The sequence below is a fragment of the Nycticebus coucang genome, chromosome 3, assembly GCF_027406575.1.
Source record: "Nycticebus coucang isolate mNycCou1 chromosome 3, mNycCou1.pri, whole genome shotgun sequence".
Lineage (NCBI taxonomy): Eukaryota > Metazoa > Chordata > Mammalia > Primates > Lorisidae > Nycticebus > Nycticebus coucang.
This window is the reverse complement of record NC_069782.1, coordinates 116,957,097-116,982,525: the sequence shown is the minus strand read 5'-3', so window position 1 is coordinate 116,982,525 and position 25,429 is coordinate 116,957,097. Positions and strand designations below refer to the sequence as shown.

The following is a 25,429-nucleotide window of genomic DNA, read 5'->3' as shown; positions in this document are numbered from 1 at the left end:
CAAGTGATCCTCTCACTTTAGCCTCCCAAAGTCTGGAATCACAGGCCTGAGCCACCATGTCCAGCCTCAAAGGGCATTTTTGGAAGAGCCAGATTAATGCCTTTCTAGAGACTTGTCATGATTATAGTTATAGAGTTATAGAGGACTCTAACCCATTGCAGTATGACTTGTGTGCTCACCATCACTTCCAAACAGATTAAAGGAATTACTATATGTACAATGTTTAAAACAGTGCCAACTCAATGTTTGCTGGAATGATTATTGACAAGATCTCCAATGTTTATCCTGCCCTCTTTCCCTTGCACTCTCTACTTAGCGATCTGCCTGGCTGCAGCTGCAGACTCAAGCTCACCAGCTGCCCTCCCCAGTCAGGGGAAGTGCACTGGGTTGCCCTAAGGGAAGCCAGTAACTACGCTCAGCCAATTAGATTCTCTTAAGAACTTAAGCAGCATAAAAATGCAATCAGTTGTATGGTTAAACTGGACCCTTAAATAGGAGATTCATGTAGAATCTGGGCTGGAAGCTGCTCGGGAGGCTGAGGCAAGAGAATCGCGTAAGCCCAGGAGTTGGAGGTTGCTGTGAGCCGTGTGACGCCACGGCACTCTACCCGAGGGCGGTACAATGAGACTCTGTCTCTACAAAAAAAAAAAAAAAAAAAAAAAAATCTGGGCTGGATTTGGCAAACGAAGGCAACGGCAACAGAAACTATAAGTGGCCAATAATCCTCCCAGAACGTCTCTCTTCCATTCTACCCCATGGATCACGCTTTTCTGGAACACTCACTTTCCTCAGGTTCCTCGGTAACTTTCTCTCTCGGTGCTCTCTGCCGTCTCCCAGCCCCTCTATCATCTTTCTCCCATCCCTCTTTCTCACCCTCCTGTAAGCGCTCACCATTCCGCCTTCAGCGCCTTCTGCTCTTCCTATGAATGCCCCTCAGTGAGTCTCACCTGCTCCAAGGCTTTGTCTCCCATCATGATGCTGTGGGCGCCTAAATCTCCATCCTCAGACATCCAAACACCCAGTGGGTAGGACCCCTCAGAGTCACTGAAACTTTGCTCACAAGGACAGAGTTCATGTTCCTGTCACCACCCCTTTCTCTTCCTCCCACACCCCTCACCACTGGCAATGACCCATCCTTCTCTCAATTGTCTGAGCAAGGAGTCATCCTATTGCCCCACTCCCTTATTTAAATAACAAAACCAAAATATCACTAAGTCCTGTCAATGTTAGCTATGAAATTACCTCCTGAGCCATCCCACTACTCTTAGTTGGCTAATTGCTCCTGGGAACCTCCCTGACAGCCTTCAGACTGGACTCCATGTCTCTCTCTTATCAGGCCATTCTCCCCTTTGCCAACAGGGTGAAATTCCTTCTCTTGCCTAATTAAAATCCTGCCGTGGTCCCTCTGGCTTTTAGGGTAAGTCAACAGACTTCACATTGGGACCCTGACCTACTCCTTCACCTCAGCTGCTGCCCTTCTTAGCAGTCACACAAACTCCATGCACCTGCTCTGAACAAAGCCTTTTTCATGCATCAAAGGCTTCACCTGAAATTCTCCTTGCTTAGAAAGTCCTTTCTGCTTGTGTGCTTACTCACTCATTAAGGTGTGGTCTGCACATTGCTGTGAGGCTTTGGCTAATCTTCCCACCCACAGATAGACTTCGCAACTTCCTCCTCTGACCCCACAGCATCCTGCTTCTACTGATGTCTCATTTCCCAAAATTACATAACTCTAAGACTCCCAGGGCATTTGTTAGAAAGGCAGATTCCCAGGACCTTCCTCAAGAGATTCTGATTCAATTCGTCTGGGCTGAGGACCCAAGAAACTGTAGGAGTTTTTGTTATTTTTTTAATAAAGTGGCAAAGGTGATTTTAATGCTCAGGCAAATTTAAGGAACACTAATCAGTATCAGAGAACTTAGGTTAGTTTTGGTTACTTGCCGGCATGTCTGCTTCACCAGACGGGGGAGTCTGCAAATGCTGCTCTACTCACATTTGACTTTGAATCCACACACCTAGAATACCGCAAGGGTATAAGCCAGGGGTCCTCAAACTGCGGCCCACAGGCCACATGAGGCGGTGTGAATTGTATTTGTTCCCATTTTATTTTTTACTTCAAAATAAGATATGTACAGTGTGCATAGAAATTTGTTCATAGTTAATTTTTTTTTAAAGCTATAGTCCAGCCCTCCAACGATCTGAGACACAGTGAATTGGCCCCCTGTTTAAAAAGTTTGAGAGGGGCAGCTCCTGTGGCTCAAGGAGTAGGGGGTGGTAGGTTCAAACCCAGCCCCGACCAAAAAAAAAAAAAAAAAAAAGTTTGAGGATGCCTGGTATAAACTCACTGAGTGGATATTAAGTAGTTGCATTCAAACTGATTTGTTGTGCCCATAATAGTTCCCGACTAGTTAGTTATTCAAGTGTCTATCATGGTCAAAGGTAGAGGGCCAGGTGTGAGCTAGTCTCGGGAGAACATCGGTGCCAAAGTGGGGGACTGGATGGTGTATGAATGGAAGCTGTTTAAAAAGAATCTTGGTATGGAGGGAGGAGGGTGGGGCCTTAGTGTGTGTCACACTTTATGGGGGCAAGACATGATTGCAAGAGGGACTTTACCTAACAATTGCAATCAGTGTAACTGGCATATTGTACCCTCAATGAATCCCCAACAATAAAAAAAAAAAAAAAAAAAAGAATCTTGGTTGAATCACAAATTTGAGGGCAGCCACACTTGTTATTACTGTAAGAGAAGTTCAACAATATGAATAAGAATCACTGTATAGAAAGACAGATGCCCTTGCCCTGAATCCTGCCTCCCTCACTTGGATATAGGTTCCCTTGGAGCAGCAGAATGATACAAAAGTCAAGAACATCAGCGTGGGTCAGAGTGATGTGTCATGCATAGTGGTTCCACTCATGCCAGCTGCTGTGCCCTTGTGCAAATTACCTGACCCTTCAGTCCCTTCATCCATAAAATGATTATAATAACAATTGCTACTTTGCTGGACTCTCATGTGGATTAAATGAGAAAATGTTCATAAAATAGTACGGGACCTCGCTACTAGTTAAGTTCTCAATAAATATTAGCTAGAAAGAATGGTTGTTTTTAATGACAATTAAAATATTTACTATTACTAAGATAACTATAATAGTAATAACTAAGTTAATGAAAATAGTTAAAATTATTTAGGTAGCTCTAATGTTTCCCTCGGTTTGGGCTTTCTTGCCATAGAACACATAGCATAGAAGTAAATTTAGTGATTTCCCTCAAAAGTCAGGGACATTCTCTTTTATTTCCCAGCTGTGACAGCTTCTTCTGCCCTATTTTCTAACTCAGCACAGAGCAAACAGCACAGCCCTCTCACCCACGGGCGGAGTACACTTTCCAAAAACACACGTGATCCTCCCTAGACTCAGTGGAGTACAGCAGGCCTCATCCTGTTCATTTCACAGACAGCAAGACTGAGGTTCAAAGATGTTATGTGTTTTGTCCAAGGTCATACAGTGGATCATTCAGGGTCTCAAATCAAAGTCTTCTTATTCCAAATTGAGCAGTCTTTGGGGATCTAAAATGTTCATTTGGAAATTAAGACCACAGGGGACACATCAGTGTGCTGGAAGTTGCCACAGCTTCCTTATCAACATGTGTTGGGTGCTGGCAGATAAAGCACAAGGGTGCATAGATGCTGCCTGAAGGAGGCCGTATTTCACTTTGTTTTGTTTTCCAAAGGATATATTACGGTTTGAGCTATAAAAATTGTGTGTCTTGTTTATCCTGTGACATTTCTTTATTCTGACCTCATTCTGTCTACGGAGGCCTGGCCCCTGCCAATTACCTGGGCATTTCTACCCCAGCTCTGCACACAGCCACCTCCCGGCTCACCCAGCAAGGATTTTCTGGCACCAGCAGTTCATTCTAAGACTTCAGGGCCATCCCTCCTGCTGACTTGCACTGATTCTTCTCTCTTACCAGCTCTGGCACATTTGGTCAGACCTCCTCAGGCACCTCCAGCATCTTTTCATCTCATCTCTCACCATTCCCCACCTTCACATTCCCCACACCTGACCCCTGAAATTCCTCCAAATGTCCGAACTCCCTCTTGCTTCTGTGCCTAGGCACAGACCACTCTTGGCTCTTATTTGATTGCTGCATAAGTAACATCCATGTGGCTCAGAAACTTAAAAGCTGTACCACAAACAGGTACACAGAAGTCCTGTTTCTATCTCCACCCCCTACCTCTCCAGTCTCCATCCTCCCCACCTCTGAAAATAGGAAACCACTTCAGTTAGGTTCTCGTAGGTCCTGTCAGTTTCTTTATGGAAATAGAGTCAATTTTAATATATATATGTTTGTTTCATTCTGCTTTCTACCCTGTTACACACCTTGCTTTTTCAGACCTATCTTAGTAAATGTTTCTCTCTCTATTTTTTTTTTTAAGAGACTTGGTCTCACTCTGTAACCCAAGCTGGAGCATAGTGGTGCTACTGTGGCTCACTGTAACCTTGAATTCCTGGGCTCAAGCAATCTTCCTGGCTTAGCCTTCCAAGTAGCAAGGACTACATGCACATGCCATCATACCTGGCTAAATTTTTGAAATTTTTTGTAGTGATGAGGTCTTACTCTGTTGCCCTGGCTAGTCTTGAATGCCTGGCCTAAAGACATCCTCCTGCCTTGGCCTCCTAAAGTTCTGGGCTTACACGTGTGAGCCCCTGTGACTGGCTTGGTGAATCTTCCCACATCAGTATGTAGAGTTTTCTCATTCATTTCACCCTTGCATAATGTTCCATTGTATGGATATACAACAATATATTTAAATAGTTATTTTTGATAGATATTTGGATGCTTTCCAATCTCTTACTATTATAAGCATAGCAATTAATGACCTTATGCTTACTTTCTTATATGTGAAAATTTGTCTATGGGATTAAGTCCTAGAAATCAGATTACCAGGCAGTCAGTATGGGTATTTGTAATATCGATAGATATAACCAAGTTACCCCCCATAGAAGATTATACCAGTGTAAACTCCCATGGGCAACAGATGAGAGTTCCAAGTTCCCAACTGCATTGTCCCAGATTGTGTTATCAAGACTTTTGAACTTCTGCAATCTGCCGAATGAAAAATGGCATTTTGGTATGATTTTAGTTTGAATTTTTATCATGAATGACATTGTACACCTTTTATTATGTTTAGGACTGTATTTCTTACTCTTTTTAGACTCTCATTCATACTCTTTTCCCATTTTTCTATTTCCTTTCCCATATTTCTATTGTCTTTTCTAATGATTTATAGGAGCTCTTAATATATTAAATAATTTTCCCATCAATTCCTGTACCTTAACTTTGTGAATAATGTTGTTGATGATTTTATGGAGTTGCTTGCCATAAAGTTTTTGAATTTTATTTTCAATGTAGTCAAATTCATCCACTTTTTCTCTCAATTGGGACTTCAATTATTGTGGCTATACCATTACTAAGAGGCAACTAGTGAAACTGGATATAAATCATGTAAAAAAATAAGGAATTATTTTGGTTATTCTTATAAGGAAATTTGAATACGAGTGGTTGGGTTTTGTTCCCTAGAAATTTCTTTTGTTCTTCAGGGTTTTCCTCTGAAAGAGTATATATAGTCTCAATTACAAATGGTATAACAGTCTTATAATCCTGAGATTTGATTAATTTTTGGTTATATTAAATGTACTTGTGTGCTTTATCATTATATTTTGAAAATAATCAAAACAAATTCTAACAATAAATTCTATATGCTTAATTTTTCCCCTATACCGTTCCATATAAAGTCATATATGTCTAATTTTCATACCGGAAAAATTGTATGTTAATTAGCTTTTGTATTTAATATTATTTTAAATAAGTATTGTAATGAATTGCAAATTCCTTAGAGGACCTACAATAATTTCTACTTTATAGTGAGCTTCCAGGTTATTCTTGACTAGTTAGTATTCATCCATTTCCCCTCAATCAAATTCAATGGTGACAAAAATAAGGGTTCTAAAGATTCAGGACTCATTTGATTAGAACATTAAAATAAAAATATACATGAAAAGAATAGATAACATTATCTGGTAGGGAAGTTTAAATCAGATAATTAAAAAGATTACATCAAATTCAGATAAGACTGTTGTTCAATTTCCTTTTAAATCAATTTCCTCTTTAATAATTAAAAAAAAAAATTCTTTCTAACCAGGAGTGGTAGTACTTTAATCCTAGTACTCTATGAAGCAGAGGTGGGTGGATTGCTCAGGCTTAGGAGTTCCAGACCAACCTGAGCAAGAGTGAGACCCTGTCTCTACTGAAAATAGAACAGGTGCCATTAGTCCCAGCTACTCAGAAAGCTGAGGAGAAAGGTTCTCTTGAACCCAGGAGTTTGAGGTTTCTATGAGCTAGGCTGACGCAACAGCACTCCAGGGCGACTGAGAGAGACTGAGTGAGACTATCTTAAAAACAAATTTTTTTCTCTTGATTCTTTTTTAAAAACTTTTATTTTTAACTGACCCATAATAATTGTACGTATTTCCAGGGTACAATGTGATGTCTCAATATGTGTGTAATGATCAAGTGAGGGTAATTAGCAAGTCTGTCACCTCAAATTGTCATCATTTCTTTGTGGTGAGAACATTCAAAATCCTTTCTTCAAGCTATTTTGAAATACACAACATATTATTGTTAAGTATAGTCACTCTACTAAGCAATGGAACACCAGGAATTATTTCTTCTATCTAACTGTAACTTTTTACCTCATGACCAACTTGTCCCCATCCTCCTGCCCTTTCCCCCACTGCAACCTCTAGTAACCCCTGTTCTACTCTCTATTTCTATGAGATCAGCTGTTTTAGATTTCACATGAGTAAGATAACTCAGTATTTGTCTTTCAAAATCTCTTCTTTTTTCTTTCCGAGACAGAGTCTCTCTCAGTCACACTAGGAAGAGTGGCTACGACGTCATAGCTCACAGCAACCTCAAACTCCTGGGCTTGAGCAATCCTCTTGACTTGGCCTCCTGAGTAGCTAGAACTAGAGGCGCTGCCAGGATACCTGGAGAGTTTTTCGTAGAGATGGGGTCTAGCTCTTGCTCAGGTTAGTCTGGAACTCCTGAGCTCAAGCAATCCACCTGCCTCAGTCTCCCAGAGTGCTAGGATTACAGGCACGAGCCACCAGCTGTCGCCCCTGAGTGTAAACACCATGCTGAAAGTACACAGCAAATGTGAATTGTTTAAACTGTACTAAAAATATATTGAAAACCTTGTTAGAATCGCCAGATTTAACAAAGAAAAATACAGCATGTCCCATGTACTTGGGACATACTTATATCAGGAAAATTAATTGTTGGTTTTCTGAAGTTCAAATTTAATGGGATTATGATATTTTATCTGGCATCCAACTAAGGGTTTACTTCTCAGCAAAGACGCCCTGACCTGTGTTTATTACATGTATGGGCCGTCTGAACACTGAGGATGTTTCTCTCTGTGCCTCGTTCCTTTTTATACTCCATTAACAAAATTCTCTCTTTATGAATTCTTTTAGAGGAATGTCCCTGTTTTCTGATGTCAATCGGAAGGGATAGCTTAAAGGTTTTGTTTCCAGTTAGCTGCTAACAGCAATTGCAATATGGGAGAACAGCATGTGCTACCCCAAAAATCCATAGCGTTACAACCAGTTGTGAAATTATAGGTGTAATAATTTTTCAAAGCTTAGATAATTTTTCCACCAAGACCTAATATCCTATATTAAGAACATTTAGCTTTCACACATTACCTTGAGATTACTTATGAGCAGGTTCATTGGCTAAGAGGTGACTGAATGGGATATAGAACCCTGAGGGGGGTGTGTGGATGGGACATGGGGACAGCCATATGAAGACAATGAGGGCAAGAGAAGGCAATTTCAGACTCCAGAATGACGGAATTCAGACATTCCTAATTAGCTGCACCCTCCCCCTCTATTAACCAATGAGTAAAAGCACTGCTGCTTTTTTTTTTGGAAAACTGCCACTCTCCTCCTGGCTAGCACAGCTCACAGATTCCACAGTGGAAAGGAAAACCTGGGAAAAAAAAGAACAAAGTTTTGCAGAAGACAGGCTGCACATTTAACTTTCATAAAATGCCTTTAGAAAAAAAAATTCTTTTAACCTATTTGTACACATATGCATAAACACCTTTGTCATCGAAAAAAAAAATCTTTTATCTAGGTTCAAAGACTGCCAATTTTATTTTCCAGAGCAGGAAACAAAGTGCATGATTTGCCTTTTGGGGCTAGGAGGCATCTGGTCTCTGAGAGGGGAAGGTGTAGACCTCCCCCCTGGTCATCACCCCAAAGGTCATATGTTGGTAAATCCAGTTCTGTGATGGTCAAGGAAAGATACAGAATCAGGACATCTCATATCCTACTGACAGTGGAATTCGGTAGTAGGTGACCCTACTTATAACATTCCATTTCTATCCAGGAAGAGGCCAAGAACTGGCCTCCCTTAAACTTCCTGGTACTGGATTTCTGACCCCAGGCTAGGAAATTGATCTTTCTTTTTAATGAGGATCTGTAGCCTCCACCTGAATGCTTCTCAGGAAGTGATGTAAAGAAGCATGTCTTCGTGAAAATGTCCTAAAAAACATAAAATATGAGTTGATACTTCTTTCCCTACAAACATTAAAAATAATTTTCAATATAGAAAAAAAGTCCTCAATCCAGGAGAAACAAAACAAGACAAAAACAATTCTCATTTTTCCTCCTTTTCCACACTACAGAACTTGAGCCTGAACAGTTAAGACCAAGGCTACCCTAACACAAAAACATGCTACACTTTCCTGACAGGAGTCATCCTGCCTTTAAACACACTTCTGAAATGGGAGGTCCAGCATGAGCCTACAGAGGATTTGCCAGGGGTTCAGACATGTCAGGGGAACTAATAGGCCACCTGGGACAGCCCTGTCCTAAGCACAGAAAAACTGACCTGGGAGAGGGATGAGTCCTTGCACAGTCTGGCAATGTGGATTTGTCTCCTGGTCTCACTTCCACAGCCTCCCACTTGAATCCATTAGAGGGAGAAAAGACTGTTAAGAGACAGATCAAAGAACTGCTTCCCTAGCAAGCTCAGTCAGACATTGAGTGAGCACAGAGAGAGCTGGGCTGCCTGGGCTCAGGGCCTGGCTCAACCACAAAATAACCTACATGACTTGAGTAAAAGGATTCTAAAGGCATGCAGGCTTGGTCTCCCCATCTGCAAAAATGAACAGAATAATAGCACTTATCTCAGAGAGTGGCTATAAATACGGAAAGACAGCTAGCTATCAATAGTAGTCTGGGTAAATGCAGTGGGTTGTCTTTAAACAGTGGAATACTATACAGCAATGAAAATGAACAAAGGACGGGTTCATGCAACAATAAGCATGGGTCTTACAAACACAATGCGGGAAGAAGGTGTCTGTTCACAAAAGAGTACATATGGCATGATTCCGACAATCTAAAATTCAAAAACAGGCAAAGCAAATAATCTCTCCAGTTTAAGGACTTCCTGAGGCAGCTGACTGTGCGTTGCATGAGTCACACCATGCAGGAGACCCGTGATGAGCACACGTCAGCTGTGCCCTGAGGACTCACACAGAGCATTAGCAGGCTGGCATGACAGCCACCTTTGCAACAACAACTGGAATGACAGCATGCTTTAATCATGTTGAAGTTAATCAGATGACCCAATGCCGCTTTCACACATGCAGAAATAGGCTCCTGCAATGATTATCCAGCCAGCCCAGCCAAAAACCTAGCTCCTGAGGGGAAAGACTAGGATTAAGAAAAAAACAAAACAGGATTTACCTCACAGGACTGGCTTCGCTCTTCATTGATTATGCACTCAAATCAGGGTGCACCTCCACTTTGTTGCATTTTGTTGACAGTATGTACTTCAGTGTGGTTAGAAATGGTTTCAAAACGACTGTGCGGGCAGTCTATCGGTTCTCTTTTCCCTAGTACGTAGCAGATCTAAGACATCTCATCTGAATAAGTGGAAAAAACCTTAGAAGAGCTATCAGCGAGCCCGATCTTCTGACCATCTGTTTAAATCTTCATGAATCCACACTGAGGACAAAATGTTTCCAACTACAATCAGGCAGGATAGCCATGCAGCAACCCTGCACACCAAAGCCAATTCACACCCTCGAGCTCTCTTTGGTTCCCGCCAGGTGATGGGGAGAGGGTGAAAGTGAGGCATATTCTACAGGACACACACAAGGTCCACACTGTGGAACTCATGTTTTAAGAAGGACCTGTGAACTCACATAGTTTGACAAGAAGCAACCGGGAATACTCTGCTCTACCCTCAGAATCTGCAGGGAAAGCACAACCTGCTTTTAAGATCTCAGAGCTCCTGGTGCTCCATGCCATTCCCTGGATGGGGAATAGAGTCTTTCTCATGCTTCACTTTCACCAGTTTGGCTCCACCTTGGAATGCCTCAAATCGCCCCTTTTCCTAAGTGGATCTTCTTCTTCCTACACCAGCCCCTTCCACTTATCTGTGTGAAAGAGGATGAAGGAAGCCTCGAGGCCACCTGCACTTTCATGTTAGCCCCCAGCAGTACTTTCACTGCATGCAGATGGTTTGGCACTAGGGTGCAAAGTTTCTTTACCCTTTCATGGTCATTTTGGGCGAATACTTCTTCTCTTTCAAACATCTTTTTAGATGCCAAGCCTCATAAGTTTCCTCTAACGTAAGTAATTGTGTGTGATTCTTATGTGCACCATCCATCTCAAGGACTTAGTCTTAATGCTCCAACTCACAAATGGAGAAAAACTCCTTCTGATGGCAGGTGGTTTTATAGTGCTAGGAAAACCTCCCAAAGGTTTTTGTTGTTGTTTTTGTTTTAGAGACAGAGTCTCGTTCTGTCACCAAGGCTGGATGCAGTGGCATCATCACAGCTCACAGCAACCGCAAACTCCTGGGCTCAAGCCATCCTCCTGCCTCAAGCCTCCAAGTAGCTGGGATACAGACGCCTGATACAATGCTCAGCTAGTTTTTCTGTTTTCAGTAGAGATGGGATCTTGATCTTGCTCAGACTGGGCTGGGCTGGAACTCCTTGCCTCAAGCAATCCTCCTGCTTTGGCTTCCCAGAGTGCTAGGATTAGAGGCATGAGCCGCTGTCCCCAGCCAGAGTATACATTTTTAAAGATGCCTTATTTGAGTTTTACTAAATAAAACTGCCAAAAAACAGAGGACTTTCTGGTTCAACTGGAAAGCTCAGCTTCCAGGCTGTGTTGATGAGGTGCTGTGTACCTGCTTCACAAGCTGTGCCCATGTTGATTTGTGTTCGCCAGACTGGGGGTGCAGGTGGGGGAGCTGGGCGTTACCTTTTGCTCTTCTGTAGACTTCCAATCTAAGCAGAGATCTCGTTTAGATCTAACGATTAAACTGGAAACCTGGATCCAGGGAGCAAAGCTTCAGTTTTGTGTTACCTTTCCTCCTCTTCTCTTTTCCTTCTTTCTTTTTTGTTTCTTTTCCTCTCTCCTTCAATCCCTCTCCCCTCACTCTTTGTCTCTCTCTCTCTCTCCCTTTCTTCCTTACTTTCTTATTTTAGTGGATAGGGCATTTGTTGATCTGGGATAAAAAATATAAGTCCGAGTTTCACTGAATGAACAAGATAAAAATATCATTTGTGAAATCATTGGCTGGATGCGGTGGCTGATGCCTATGATCCTAGCACTCTGGGAGACTGAGGCAAAAGGAATGCTTGGGCTCAAGAATTTGAGACCAACCTGGGCAACATGAGACCCCGTCCCTAGCAAAAATAGAAAGATTAGCCAGGTGTGATGGAATAAGGCCATGATGCTCTTGCAACAGAGCAAGACTCTCTCTCAAAAAACAAACAAAAACAACAACAAAGCATTGATAAAAATTTTCAATATTAAAGTTTAATTTCTTCCTCTATCATTCACATAGTTTGCACGTTTTTCTGCATTTAGAATACAAGATTGAGTAATTATGCCCACACCGAAGACAACATGTGTTCATCCAAATACACTGGCTACATAAAATGCTGAGGATAAAACTGCATGACAAATAATTTGTTCAGGTGAAGCAATGCAACTGGCTGGCAGGTTGTGCAAGATGTCATATTATTTATGGTCAGTAATAAAATAGTCAGCCCACCTCTTCTGGGAACTCAAAAATCTGCAAGCTTATTGAATGGAAAGGTAGTGCCACTTAACTTTCCATCTATAACAACCAATGCGATGATTCATGAGCATTCTATCTAGAATATAAACAAAGAACTGACTGCCGATGATGAGGCTGGGCTGTGTCAATCCTTCACACATGGCTTTCTTTAGGGTTTTCCTTGACATATTACCACCTTTTCCACTGTGGGCAGGCAGAAGTGGGCACTGGCCCAATAAGCCTGGCAAACATTAGGGTTGCCAACGTTGTGGGCTTCATCTTCCTGTATAGTTTAGTATATTTCCTAGTAAAATGGGGGCAAGGGGATTTATTATGATAGAAGTTGGCTTTTAGTTTTTAGAACAGTGTTGCCCTATTGAATATAAGTTATATACACAAAACTTTGCGACAGGTACCTTCTTATAATGTGAAATGTTTCTTATTTATTCTTTTGCAAATAAAAATTTAAGTACCATGTTAAGAATTTTATTTAGTTATAGAAAAAGTTATCCCTTGGAAGGAAGGGGTAGGGAGAAAGGGAAGAAAAGACAAAGTACTGGTCAATATAAAGTGTATTTTTTTTTTTTTTTTTGAGACAGAGTCTCACTATGTTACCCTTGGTAGAGGGCCATGACATCACAGCTCACAGCAACCTCAAACTCTTGGGCTTAAGTGATTCTCTTGCCTCAGCCTCCCAGTAGCTGGGACTACAGGCACCCACCACAATTCCCGGCTATTGTTTTTTATTGTTGTTGTTGTTATCATTGTTGTTTAGCAGGCCCTGGCTGGGTTCACACCCACCAGCCCTGGTGCCTCTGTCCAGTGCCCTAACCGCTGAGCTACAGACACTGAGTCTAGAGTATAGTTTTTAAAACACTGTCTCCTTTCTCCCCCAACCCCCTCACACACCTACATAGAATTATTCTGGTCCAGAAAACGCATGTCTTTTGTTCCTTGAAGCCACATGATCCCACGTGGTTAAAGAATGGGTTCCCATTGTTTGAATACCCTCAGTGAAAGATGGAAAGGGTCAGGCTCTTACTACCTTTGGAGCACTTCATGCCACTGGTGTTTGGCACAAATTCAGCTCCTCCAGAGGCAATTCTGCCTCCAGGTAGTTCGGTTGGCTCTCAACTTCCCACACAAGTGGCCTCAGGGATTTGACTTGGTCTATCAGCAGTAAGCCCTCCCATCTGCACAGACGTCTTTGTGATTTACAGGGCACTTTCTTCCTTCTCTTGCCTGTGGTACTCACCACACCATAGGCTACAAGCCCCTCCTTTACGCCATCCTTTAATGATGGATGTGCTGGTCCCATAACATAGAGGGGGTTCCCACCTGGATCCGTTCCTGCAACAGTCTATCCTTTTGGGTTATGATTTATTTCATCATGCAACTACTAAAATGACGCAGATTAATGACTTCTCTTTGTGCAACCAGTTATTTTCCTTCCCTTCAGGCAAAGCTTTGCTGCCTCATTGCTTAGTATACTTGGTTATAAAATGTCTTTAACACCACTAGGGTCTGTCCAGGTAAGTGTTACAAGTTCCCTAGAAGTCTAACATCCTGTATCCTTCTTGTCTTTCCCCCTTCCTATTCTATGTTTTCAAGTGTTCAAACTATTCCTGAAAAGGATAGAGAACATGAGGCCCAGAATGTATGTCCTTTCTTCAAAAGCTTCCTTGTGTAAGCCATTTAGATTGCTTGTGCTTCAGAGTCTGTCGTGTCCAGTCTTCATAACAGCCCCAAACTGGAGACAACTCAAAAGTCTATCAGCCTGTGAACGGATAAAAAACGTGGCATATCCATATAACGGCATCCTGGTCAACCATAAGAAGGAATGGAGAACTGATGTGAGCTATAACACGGATGAACCTTGCAAACATTATGCTAAGTGAAAGAGGCAAACACAAAAGAGGACACAGTTTATTATTCCATTTACAGGGATTATCCAAAACAGGAAAATATCTGCAGACAGAAATTCATCTGGTGATTTCTTTAGATTTGGGATATGAATAGGAAGGATTGTAAATGGACACCAGGAATCTTTTCAGTGTAATGAAAATACGGTAAAATTAGATTGTGGAAATGGTTGCACAACTCTGTAAATTTACTAGGACCCTTTTTTTTTTTTTGTTTGAGACAGAGTCTCACTTTGTTGCCCTCAGTAGAGTGCTGTGGCGTCATAGCAACAGCAACCTCAAACTCTTGGGCTCAAGCGATTGTCTTGCCTCAGCCTCCCAAGTAGCTGGGACTACAGGTGCCCCTCACAACGCCCGGCTATTTTTAGAGATGGGGTCTCACTCTTGCTCAGGCTGGTTTCAAACTCCTGAGCTCAGGTGATCCACCTGCCTTGGCCTCCCAGGCCAGGCTAGGATTACAGGTGTGAAACACAGCACCCAGCCAGGACTCTTACTTATATAAAGTGGCCGCATTTTATGATATGAAAATTATTCTTCAATAAATCTGTTTTAAAGATGAGTCTTTTCATTCTTTTTTTTTTTTGAGACATAGTCTCAAGCTGTCTCCTTGGGTTAGAGTGCCGTGGTGTCACAGCTCACAGCAACCTCACGCTCTTAAACTTAAACAATTCTCTTGCCTCAGCCTCCTGAGTAGCTGGGATTACAGGCACCACCACAACACCCAGATATTTTGTTGTTTTTGTTGCAGTTGTCATTGGTGTTTAGCTGGCCTGGGCCGGGTTCAAACCCATCAGCCTTGATGTATGTGGCTGGTGCCCTACTCACTTGGAGCATAGGCACCACCAAGTCTTTTCATTCTTTGATTAAAATCTTGAGTTAGCCCATTTTATTCTCTCACTTAGAAACTCTTCAAATTTTTGTAGTGGTTCCAAAATGTACAATTTTTGTCTATGACCAAGAACATACATCATAATATATTTTACTCTAACACTTATTTCTAAACATAAAAACTCTGCTTTGGTACATTTTGTCATTGTCATCGTTAAGACAAAATCTTGCTCAGTCACCCAGGCTGGAACCCAGTTATAGCTCATTGCAGACTCCAGGTCCTGGGCTCGAATGATCCTCCAGTCTCATACTCCCCACTAGCTAGGACTACAGGGACATGTCACCATGCCCGGCTAAATTTTTTCAAATTTTTTTTGTAGAGATGGGATCTCCTTCTTGCCCAGGATGATCTAGTGGTTGATGATCTCAAACTCCTGGCCTCAAGTGATCCTCCAGCCTTGGCCTCCCAAAGTGCTGGAATTACGGGCATGAGCCACCCACTGCACCTTCTTCATTCTGACAAGACTGTGACAAGCATAGTTTCAAGAATTTCAAAGCCTGGGCTGACCTGTGTGTTTATGACTGTCCAGTTGAGGCTCTAAGAAATACACAGACAAACTGTGGTGTAGTCCCATGATGAGGAATGCTACACAGAATTCTTTTTCAACCTTGGCTCTACTGACATTTGGGGCCTTTTAACTTTTTGCTGTGGAGGGCCGTATTGTGCGTGTAGGACAATAGCAGCAATCCCACTTCCCTACACAGTGACAACCAGAAAAATATCTCCAGGCATTCTAAATCACCCCCAGATGAGACTCACTGCTCTATAGCAATGACAATGAACAATTTCCAGTCACACAGCCAATATGAATGATTCACCTATATAACTTGATGCAAAAGAAGTCATACCTGGAAGAGTGTATTATGTAGAATTCCACTTATAAAAGTTAAAAAAAAAATAAAAACAGTCAACTCTAATCAGGATGGCTCCCTAGGAGAGGGAGGCAGTGCCTGGAAGTTGTCTCTGGGATTCAGGTAATACTCTTTTTCCTAATCTTTGTGCCCGGTTACACAAATGTGTTTTTACTTTATAAAAATTAATTGAGCAGCACACTTAAAATTTATATATTTTTCTGTATGAATTTATACTTAAATAAAAAGTTTTAAAATATGGGTCATTGCTACTGTAAAAACAAAGGGCATTTGAAGTGACTTGGGAGGGGCCCAGCACCTTTCTAAACAGGATGCTAATTCATCCCTCTACAGGCCAATCATGGTTCCTTCTGGCCTACCCCGAACTGCAAGACAGAAATCCAGTGTATTCTGTTGATGAATGAAAGCTTGTTCCTGGCGTACTTTGTTATCCAGGTGCCAGAGCCAACCCCCTTACCCCCCATTTTCAATTCATGCTTGCAAAGCACAGACTTAAAATTGACTTCAGTGTGAAACTGAGCTAGAACAAGATCAAATAAAGGAAGGCTCACTTCAGTGCTAAAGACAATAGAAATGGGTCTAGTTCCCAAATCTGGGAATATTACAAATTCCCCTTCAGTAATACAAGTGCCCACAGTGACAACCAGAGTCGTTCATTGCAGTAGTGGAAGATAAGTTATGCTGATTCGTTCACGTTTTCACTCTTGGTTGGGACTTCTCCTAGCAATTAGCATGTCCTTGCAGATAGTGGTCCATGGAGCCAATAGTGAACTAGATATGAACCCTGGAATTTGTGATCATAGTGACCTTTACTCTAGGCAGAGATAGGTGGCACCAGACCCAGATCGAAGAATCTAACTGATAACCAATAAATACATTCTGCATACAGCTTAGGGGAAAGCTGCAAAGCATGGGAAGTTACTATTATTAGCCTTTAAATTTCATCTACCCTGTTTCCCCGAAAATAAGACAGTGTCTTATTTTAAGGTGTGCTCCCAAAGATGCGCTAGGTCTTATTTTCAGGAGACGTCTTATCTTTCCTGTAAGTAGGTCTTATTTTCGGAGGATGTCTTATTTTCTGGAAAACAGGGTATGTATACAAGGTCTGACAAGTTTATGAACTCACCTAGAAAAAGTGTTATAAGCCTCTTTGCTGAATATCACTACAATCACCTTTAAAGTACTCCCCTAGAGGCTACACACTGATGCCAGCACCTAGTCCACCCTTCAAAGCAATTTTGGAACTCTTTTTCTGGAATGGCCACCAAAACTATTGCCCTATTACCCTTAACGTCCTGAATGCCATTAAAATGTCTTCCTTTCAATATTTCCTTTACCTTTGGGTAAAGAGAAAGTCACTAAGGGCCAGATCATGTGAGTAGGGAGGGTATTCCAATACAGTTATTTCCTTACTGGCTAACGAACTCCCTCACAGGGAGTGCAGTGTGAGCTGGTACATTGTGATGCAAGAGCCATGAGTTGTTGGCCAAGATTTTCCTAACTGGGCTTGGCGCCCATAGCACAGCAGTTACTGCGCCAGCCACATACACTGAGGGTGATGGGTTCAAATCAGGCCTGGGCCTGCTAAACCATAATGACAACTATACCAAAAAAAATAGCCGGGTGTTGTGGTGGGCGCCTGTAGTCCCAGCTACTCAAGACGCTGAGGCAAGAGAATCTATTAAGCCCAAAAGTTTGAGGCTGCTGTGAGCTGTGACGCCACAGCACTCTACTGAGGGCAATGTCGTAAGACTCTGTCTCAAAAAAAAAAATTTTTTTCCTAACTGTTTCTCTATTGATCTTTATTTGGTCTGCTATGTTTCTCCCAGTCAGCTGACAATTATGACGCACAATTCAATGAATTTTTGCACTGTTTTCATCAGTTCTGCTCTTTACTGGCCACCCTGACCTCTCTTCATCAGTGACATATTACTTTCCCTCAGAAAAAACATTTCATCCATTTGTTTGTGGCCATTTTCTTTGTGGCATTATCTCCATGAATTTGGATTAACATGTCCCTGATTTCACTTCCACTCTTGCTGAGGTTAACTAGAAATGTATGAATCTTTGTTCAATGCTCTAATTTAAACTCCATCATTCTGGGGATGGCACCAATGCATGTGTGGTGCCCTCCAGGGGCCAGGGAAACCGACACACTGCGGATGCTCACACTGCTTGCTCTGTGTTGAGTTGTGAGGTTCTTTGTCTCTTACCCCAAAGTGTCCTGTTTTCTGCCAGCATTCATGTAACTTTAGCAGGTTAATTTATTAGATTGCAAATGGATAAAATTTCAGACCCTTCCCAGTTCTTGACTATATACATTATGTATATATTTTTAAAATTTTGTTTTTGAAAAGTAAATCTCTTACTCAATTCTCTTGGCTAGAGGCAGTGATTCTATTAGTTTACTATGTATCCTTCTAGACATATTCTAAGCATTTATAAACATACATTTCTACCTCTTTTTTTTCTCCCACTTGTTACCAGACTATAGGCACTGTTTGGCAGTATGCCTCTTTTGCTTTACAAAATGCTTGGAGAGCCTTTCCATGTTGATACATTGAAGGGATACCACAATATTCTTTTACAGTTGCCAATAAGTAGTATAGAATACTACTTAAATAATCCTTCTATTGATTGATATTTAGGTTGCTTCCAATTTTTTGTTACTAAATGATCCCAAGAATATCCCTGCATGAACATCGTACCCATTTGCAAGATCTCCATAGGAAAAAATATCGCTAGAATTTGAATTGTTAGCTCAAAAAATATGCTGATTTTAATTTTAGTTTCAACAGTTATTTCCAAACATCCTCTATGGAGGCAAACTAATACACATCTCTGCTAGCAATGTATGGGAGTGCCTGCTCACCCTCATACCTTGGCCAACACGGCATTTTGGCTACAATTTTTAACTATGCCAGTCTGATAAGGTGAAAAATAAATCTCATATGTTTAACTTGCATTCCTTATAAGGAATGAGAATGAAAATTTTTCATATGTTTGAGAGCCATTTATATTTCCTTTTTCTGTGAAATTTCATATTCATTCTCGTATTTTTCTATTGACTTGTTTGTTTGTTTTTGAGGCAGAGTCTCACTCTGTCACCCCAGATAGAATGCATGATAGCTCACAGCAACTTCAAACTCATGAGCTCAAGAGATCTTCTTTCCTCAGCCTCCCAAGAAGCTGGGACTACAGTTGCCTGACAACATGCCTGGCTAATAAATTGTTGGTTTTTATAATATTGATTTGCAGGAACTCTACATATTTTAGAAAACAGTCCCATATCTTCCATGAGTTAAAATTTTCTCCCAAGTTGTTTGCCTTTTGACATGTTTTAATTTTGAAAATGTGTTAGAATGTAACTTAAAAAATGTATAATTAAAAACATTTTTGTAATATCTGAGTTTGTGTCACCCTTATAAAGGACTTCACCATTCTGAGATTATAAAAGATCCGTGTTTTCTTCTTGTAATCTTTGCTCCATCAAACCTTTCCTTTTTAAAATCCACATTAAAGTCCTTAACTTTATTCACAAGGCTAAGCATATATCTCTTTTAAAAGATTATTTATTTAACTATGTAATCATATTTTTTTAATCTCCATTATTTGGCAAGTACTGACTTCTGATCTCAGATATGGAAGGGTTCAAAGTACAGTCCACACACACACATATAAACCTCATATAGTGAGTGCTGTTAACCAATAAAGAGAGAGTGGATAGCTCTTCAGCTGCAAGTTGATAAAAGGCTTTTACTGCAAAAAATATTTGAAATTACATTGCCTAAGAAATCGAAGATGATTCAAAAGAGGTACACAGAGCTTCTTTAGAGGATGGCTTCCTTAGCTCTTCACGCTACTTCTACAGAGGGCTGATGAGAGAGCTTGGTGTATAATTTCCTCTTCCTTTATACCCACCCTGGTTACTAGATGCCAAACTGCTTGGGCTGTGTCATTTTTGGTCCCAAATTCTCCTGAAATTTCTTTTCCATCCTATAATTATACAGGAGAATTAAAGGGAAAGGGAAAAATCTACATTTAGTTTAGCTTTGAAATGTCCAGGTATACAGCTTTCCAAATAGTTACAACCAAATTCACTTCCAAATAATATTGAAGGGAAAAAGGAGGGAAACAAAGCTGCTGTCCTTTAAAAAAAAAGTGGGGAGGATAACTATAAATCATAAAACCTGTCATTAAGAGTTTCCATTATCACTTTTACACTACTGGTAGGAATGCACATTCACTAATACAACCTTTTTGGAGGGAAGTATGGAGAATCCTCAAAGAATTCAAATTAGACCTCCCATTTGATCCAGCAATCCCATTACTAGGCATCTACCCAGAAGAAAAAAAAAAATCCTTTTATCATAAGGATATTTGCATTAGACTATTTATAGCAGCTCAATTTGCAATTGCCAAAATATGGAAACAGCCTAAATGCCCACCAACCCAGGCACGGATTAAGAAGCTGTGGTATATGTATACCATGGAATACTATTCAGCCACTCAAAAAGATGGAGACTTTACATCTTTTGTATTAACCTGGATGGAGGTGGAATGCATTCTTCTTAGTAAAGCATCACAGGAATGAAGAAGCAAGAATCTAATGTACTCAATTCTGATATGAAGGCAGTAGAGGAGGTAATACAAGGGGTGGGGTAGGGGAACGAGGGAGCAGGGAGAGGGGAGGAGGGACGGGGATGAGAAGAAATGGTGTACAGCACTTCTTAGGGGTGGGGCACAATTATCAAGAGGAACTTTACCTAATAAATGCAATCAGTGTGACCTAATTCTTTGTACCCTCAATGAATCCCAAGCAATAAAAAAAATTTTTTTTCCATTATCTTTAGTTTTAGTCATCTAATCTTTTTAAGCCTGTCTGTGTTAAATATCTGCCTTTTATTTACTGCATTAATAAAATGATATCTGTGAAAATAAATGTTATATAAGACAACATATTGATTAAACCAAATGAGATAAAGTTGGTCAAAATTCATGATCAGATGAATCAAGTCAATAAATCTATTAGCTTGGGTGGATTATGGCACAAAGATTATGAACTAATTGATTCATTCTAAGTTTTATGTGGAAGATATGAAATGTATAACTGGGTCTATATCTGTCCACTAATGTATTTCTTGCAGAAATGCTAGAATTACAATGATAATTCACAAAAGACAAGCGGGTCTCTTTTTTGAGGGTCCTTTCCATGTGGGTCTTTAATACTCTGGTTCATCAACTATGACAAGGGAATTCTTTTAGATGTATTAGTCTGTACAATGTTCAACAGTGAGGTCTGGAAACTTCCATTCTGAAGAAGTACAAACTACTTTCTTAAGCTAGTCCTGTAGTGTGACGTGGGAATGGGGCAGATTTCCAGAGATAGTCACCATAGTTGAGAATAGCTAAGGAAGAATGATCTCCAGGTTTTTCCAGAAAGCTGTCTTCTCATTAGGTCATAGTAAAACAGAACAAGGGTAGCAAGCTTTTAAATGTTCCAGTGGGAATATTTCATTGTAAATATTCCACCAGGAATGTGGTGATCACAGAAGTCTACAGTAGCTGGAATGGGGCCTTACTTTTTCTTTCTTTTTTTTTTTTTTTAATCTGGAAAGGGCACATAGCATTCTAAAGTAGAGGAATATAGCTGATGGCCCTCGGGCATGTCACATTGCTCCTGTTTGTGTGGTGCAGGAATTAGGCTAGCATGCTTCTCAAGCCTGGCTGAAATAGGAAACCTCAGAGCCAGCCACCTAATACAATCAGATTCTCTGGGCGTGGAGTCCAGGAATCAATATTTTGTGAAACTCATTAGGGTTGAGAAATACTAGATTACATGATCTCTAAGGTTCCATTCAGATCTCACTAAATTAAAAGAAGCATTCAGAATGCCAAGGTAATGAGGGGAACACAAGAAAGCCTAAAATTCAGGCAGGTGTGAGCCAATTCTAATCAGCGACTTTCTTTCTTTCTTTTTTTTTTTTTAATAAAACAAAACAAAACAATGATCTTTTATTTCCTGGTGATTCTGTGGGTTGTAATCAGCAACTTTCTATACATACGTATTAGCAGAAAATGACATTCTCAAATGAACCTTCTCTCTACATGAATTATAACTGAACTTGACTTAGTAGAAACTGCAGCAGACTGAAGAACGTGAACGGTATTATGTGACTAACCTGTGGTAGCATTTGCACTTCCACCCAATTCCAAATTTATGAGATACATACATATCAAGTTTTGAAATCCAGTCACTCAAATCTCTCAAATAATTCAAAGATCATAAATAGGTATGGTTTTATTTAATTTCTCACTGAAAAATATCAAGAGTTGATAGGGTGTGAACCAAGAGAATTATTTTGTAAACATATTATACACGTCTTATTTCATGGAAGAAAGAGAGAATACTAAAAATTAACAACTAGGACCAATGCTATGACTAAGAGGGTGTCGGAAGCCAATTCCTAGAAGGGGTTCCATTTGAATGGGATTTTAAAAAATAAAAAAAAAAATGGCTTGTGCAGTGGCGCATGCCTGTAATCCTAGCACTCTGGGAAGAAGAGGCGGATGGATTGCTTGAACTCAGGAGTTCGAGACCAGCCTAAGCAAGGGTAAAACCGCATTGCTCTAAAAATAGAAAAACTACTGGGGGGCGGGTGGTTGTGGTGGGTACCTATAGTTCCAGCTACTTGGGAGGCTGAGGCAGGAGGATCCCTGAGCCCAAGAGTTTGAGGTTGCTGTGAGCTATGACGTCACAGCACTCTACCAAGGGCAAGAAAGTGAACTCTGATTAAAAAAAATTTTTAAAAATAACAAAATAAAATATGGCCTGATATCTCAAAGTTTAGTCAATAGGGCATAGGTTCTTAAACTGAAGATCCTGGATGTGGGTCTTTTGAGGGGAGTCTCTGAATCCATATGTGAAAACTATTTGTCCATGTCTACGTCTGTGCGTGCATGTGAGCATGTGGGTGCACCCTTGTGCAGAGGTTTCTCATCCTTTTTTTGGAAACAAGAACCCTTATCATAGCCTATGGACTCCTTCTCAGGAATTTCTGTTGTTGTGTGACAGAGTCTTGCTGTTTTTATTGCCCAGGCTAGAGTGCAGTGGTGTTGTCATAGCTGACTGCAACCTCAAACTCCTGGGCTCAAGTGATCCTTCTGTCTTAGGCACCTGTAGTTGGCACTATAGGTGTACATCACCACGCCCGGCTAATTTTTTGTAGAGATGACGTCTCACTATGTTACCTGGGCTGATCTTGATCCCCTGATCTCAAACCCTTTACCCACCACAGCCTCCCAAAGTGCTAAGATTACAGGCATCAATCAACCACAGTCAGCCAGAAAAAGTTTTAAATACATAAAATACAAAGGATTGCAAAGAAAAACAAAGGATTATAGTTATCAAAATGGCTTTTAAAAATTATTGCATAGTAATAAATATGCTTCTTTAGCAACATTAAATAATAAGATCTAGCTGTCCAGATAGACAGCTGAAATCTTAATTTTCCAGAAATTTTTATAGATCTTAATTTTGTGCTAATAAAGAACACATTTTTTTTTTTTTTTTTTTTGAGACAGAACCTTACTTTGTTGCCCTTGGTAGAGTGCCACGGCGTCACAGTTCACAGCAACCTCCAACTCTTGGGCTTAAGCGATTCTCTTGCCTCAGCCTCCCAAGTAGCTGGGACTACAGGCGCCTGCCACGACACCCAGATATTTTTTGGTTGTAGTTGTCATTGTTGTTTGGCGGGCCTGGGCTGGGTTCGAAACCCTCCAGCTCCCGGGTATGTGGCTGGTGCCCTAGCCACTGAGCTACAGACGCCGAGCCGATGGTCTGTATTTTTAAATGTTCTGCAAAGTTCTTAAAAATGGCCAGTGACTTAGACGATACATAAAGCATAGCGAAAGCTCCCAAATCACGAGGATGAAAAAAAGAAAAGAGAAACAAACTAGGGGTTTAAAATGAAATGGTATTAAGCATTGAAGAGAGTGCAAAGAATAAAAGCAAACCAAACATCCGTTTCTGAGCTTTCCGGTAGGCAGCTCAAGGGGAACAACTTGGACAATCACAGATTTCCAAAGGGATTATACCAAAAAAAACAGAAAGAAACTCAGAAGAATATAACCCTTCTGGTACTAACACTACACAGAAACATTCCCCATGGATCTTTATGAAGAGAATAGTTTATAAAAATAATCCCACAGATCTCTATAAAGAGAATGTTGCAATTAATAAACAATAACTCAATAATATCATTACAGTAGACACAATCATGAGTTCCACAGAACTTTTTAAAAAAATAAAGTTTTTTTTAAAAAAAAAAAAACAAAACAATGGCAATATACCAAACAATTCAATAGGACTCATGAAGTGCACAGGTAGGACTCAGACCTCTCAATTCAGATGCATAGAGTGACATGTTGACAGGTCACTGGCATAAAGGACTTAGAACTGAACACTGGTCCCCACTGTCTGCACCGGGAAGTGGCAGGTTTTTTTTAACTGGTCAGATACTCAACATCTTCAGCTTTTTTTTTTTTTTTTTTGTAGAGACAGAGTCTCACTTTATGGCCCTCGGTAGAGTGCTGTGGCCTCACACAACTCACAGCAACCTCCAACTCCTGGGCCCAAGCGATTCTCCTGCCTCAGCCTCCCAAGTAGCTGGGACTACAGGCGCCCACCACAACGCCCAGCTATTTTTTGGTTGCAGTTTGGCCGGGGCCGGGTTTGAACCCGTCACCCTCGGTATATGGGGCCGGCGCCTTACCAACTGAGCCACAGGCGCCGCCCTCAACATCTTCAGCTTTGCAGGACACATGGTCTCTGTCGAAAATACCCATCCCTGCTATGAAAGTGTGTGTGTAAATGAATGGGCATCATGTATTTCAATAAGCTTTACTTATAGACACTGAAATTTGAGTTTTGGTGTGTAAATGAATGGGCATCATGCGTTTCAATAAGCTTTATTTATAGACACTGAAATTTCAGTTTCATATACTTCTCTCATGTCATGAAATAAAATTCTTCCTTTGATTTTTTTTTTCCCACACGCTTTTAAAAATGTAAAAGCCAGCTAGGAGTGGTAGCTCACACTTGTAATCCCAGCCCTTCAGGAAGCTGAGGCTGGAGGATAACTTGAGGCCAGGAGTTCAAAGCAGCTCGGACAATATAGGGAAATCCTGTCTCCACAAAAACTTAAAAGAATTAGCCAGGCATGGTAGTAGACATACTTAGTCAGGAGGCTGAGGTAAGAAGATCACTCGAGCCCAGAAGTTCGAGGTTACAATAAGCTAGGATCATAGCACTACATTCTAGCCTGGGCAACAGAGTAACACCAAGTACAAAGGAAAGAGGGAAGGAAAGGAGGGAAAGATGGAGGGAGGGAGGGAAGGAAGGGAAAAGAAAAGAAAAAGTTAAAAATTAGAAAAATATGAAAACCATTCTTAGCTTATAGGCTTACAAAAACAGGCAGGCAATCAGGTTTGGCTCACACAGTGTAATTTGCAAATCCCTGGTATACAGGACCAAGTTTTCTTCAAAGATAACCTCATTAAGACTTTGTTTTCTTCTCTTTGCTCAAGCTTC

The 25,429-nt window shown here is 40.8% G+C and overlaps 1 protein-coding gene across 4 annotated transcripts in view; it reads right to left on the bottom strand.

Moving 5' to 3' along the window:
- Window positions 1–25,429, bottom strand: part of PAPSS2 (3'-phosphoadenosine 5'-phosphosulfate synthase 2) — an 88,024-nt gene that overhangs the window by 48,990 nt on the left and 13,605 nt on the right. Inside the window, exon 1 of one of the 4 annotated variants that reach the window (XM_053583189.1) lies at window positions 948–1,094. The exons of 2 other annotated variants lie outside the window; for them this stretch is intronic. In XM_053583189.1, the coding sequence (XP_053439164.1) occupies window positions 948–1,010 (63 nt within the window). In that variant the 5' untranslated portion in view covers window positions 1,011–1,094. Of the gene's footprint in view, window positions 1–947; window positions 1,095–25,429 lie in introns of those variants that run through there. One more of the 4 variants, XM_053583190.1, reaches the window with a different exon arrangement.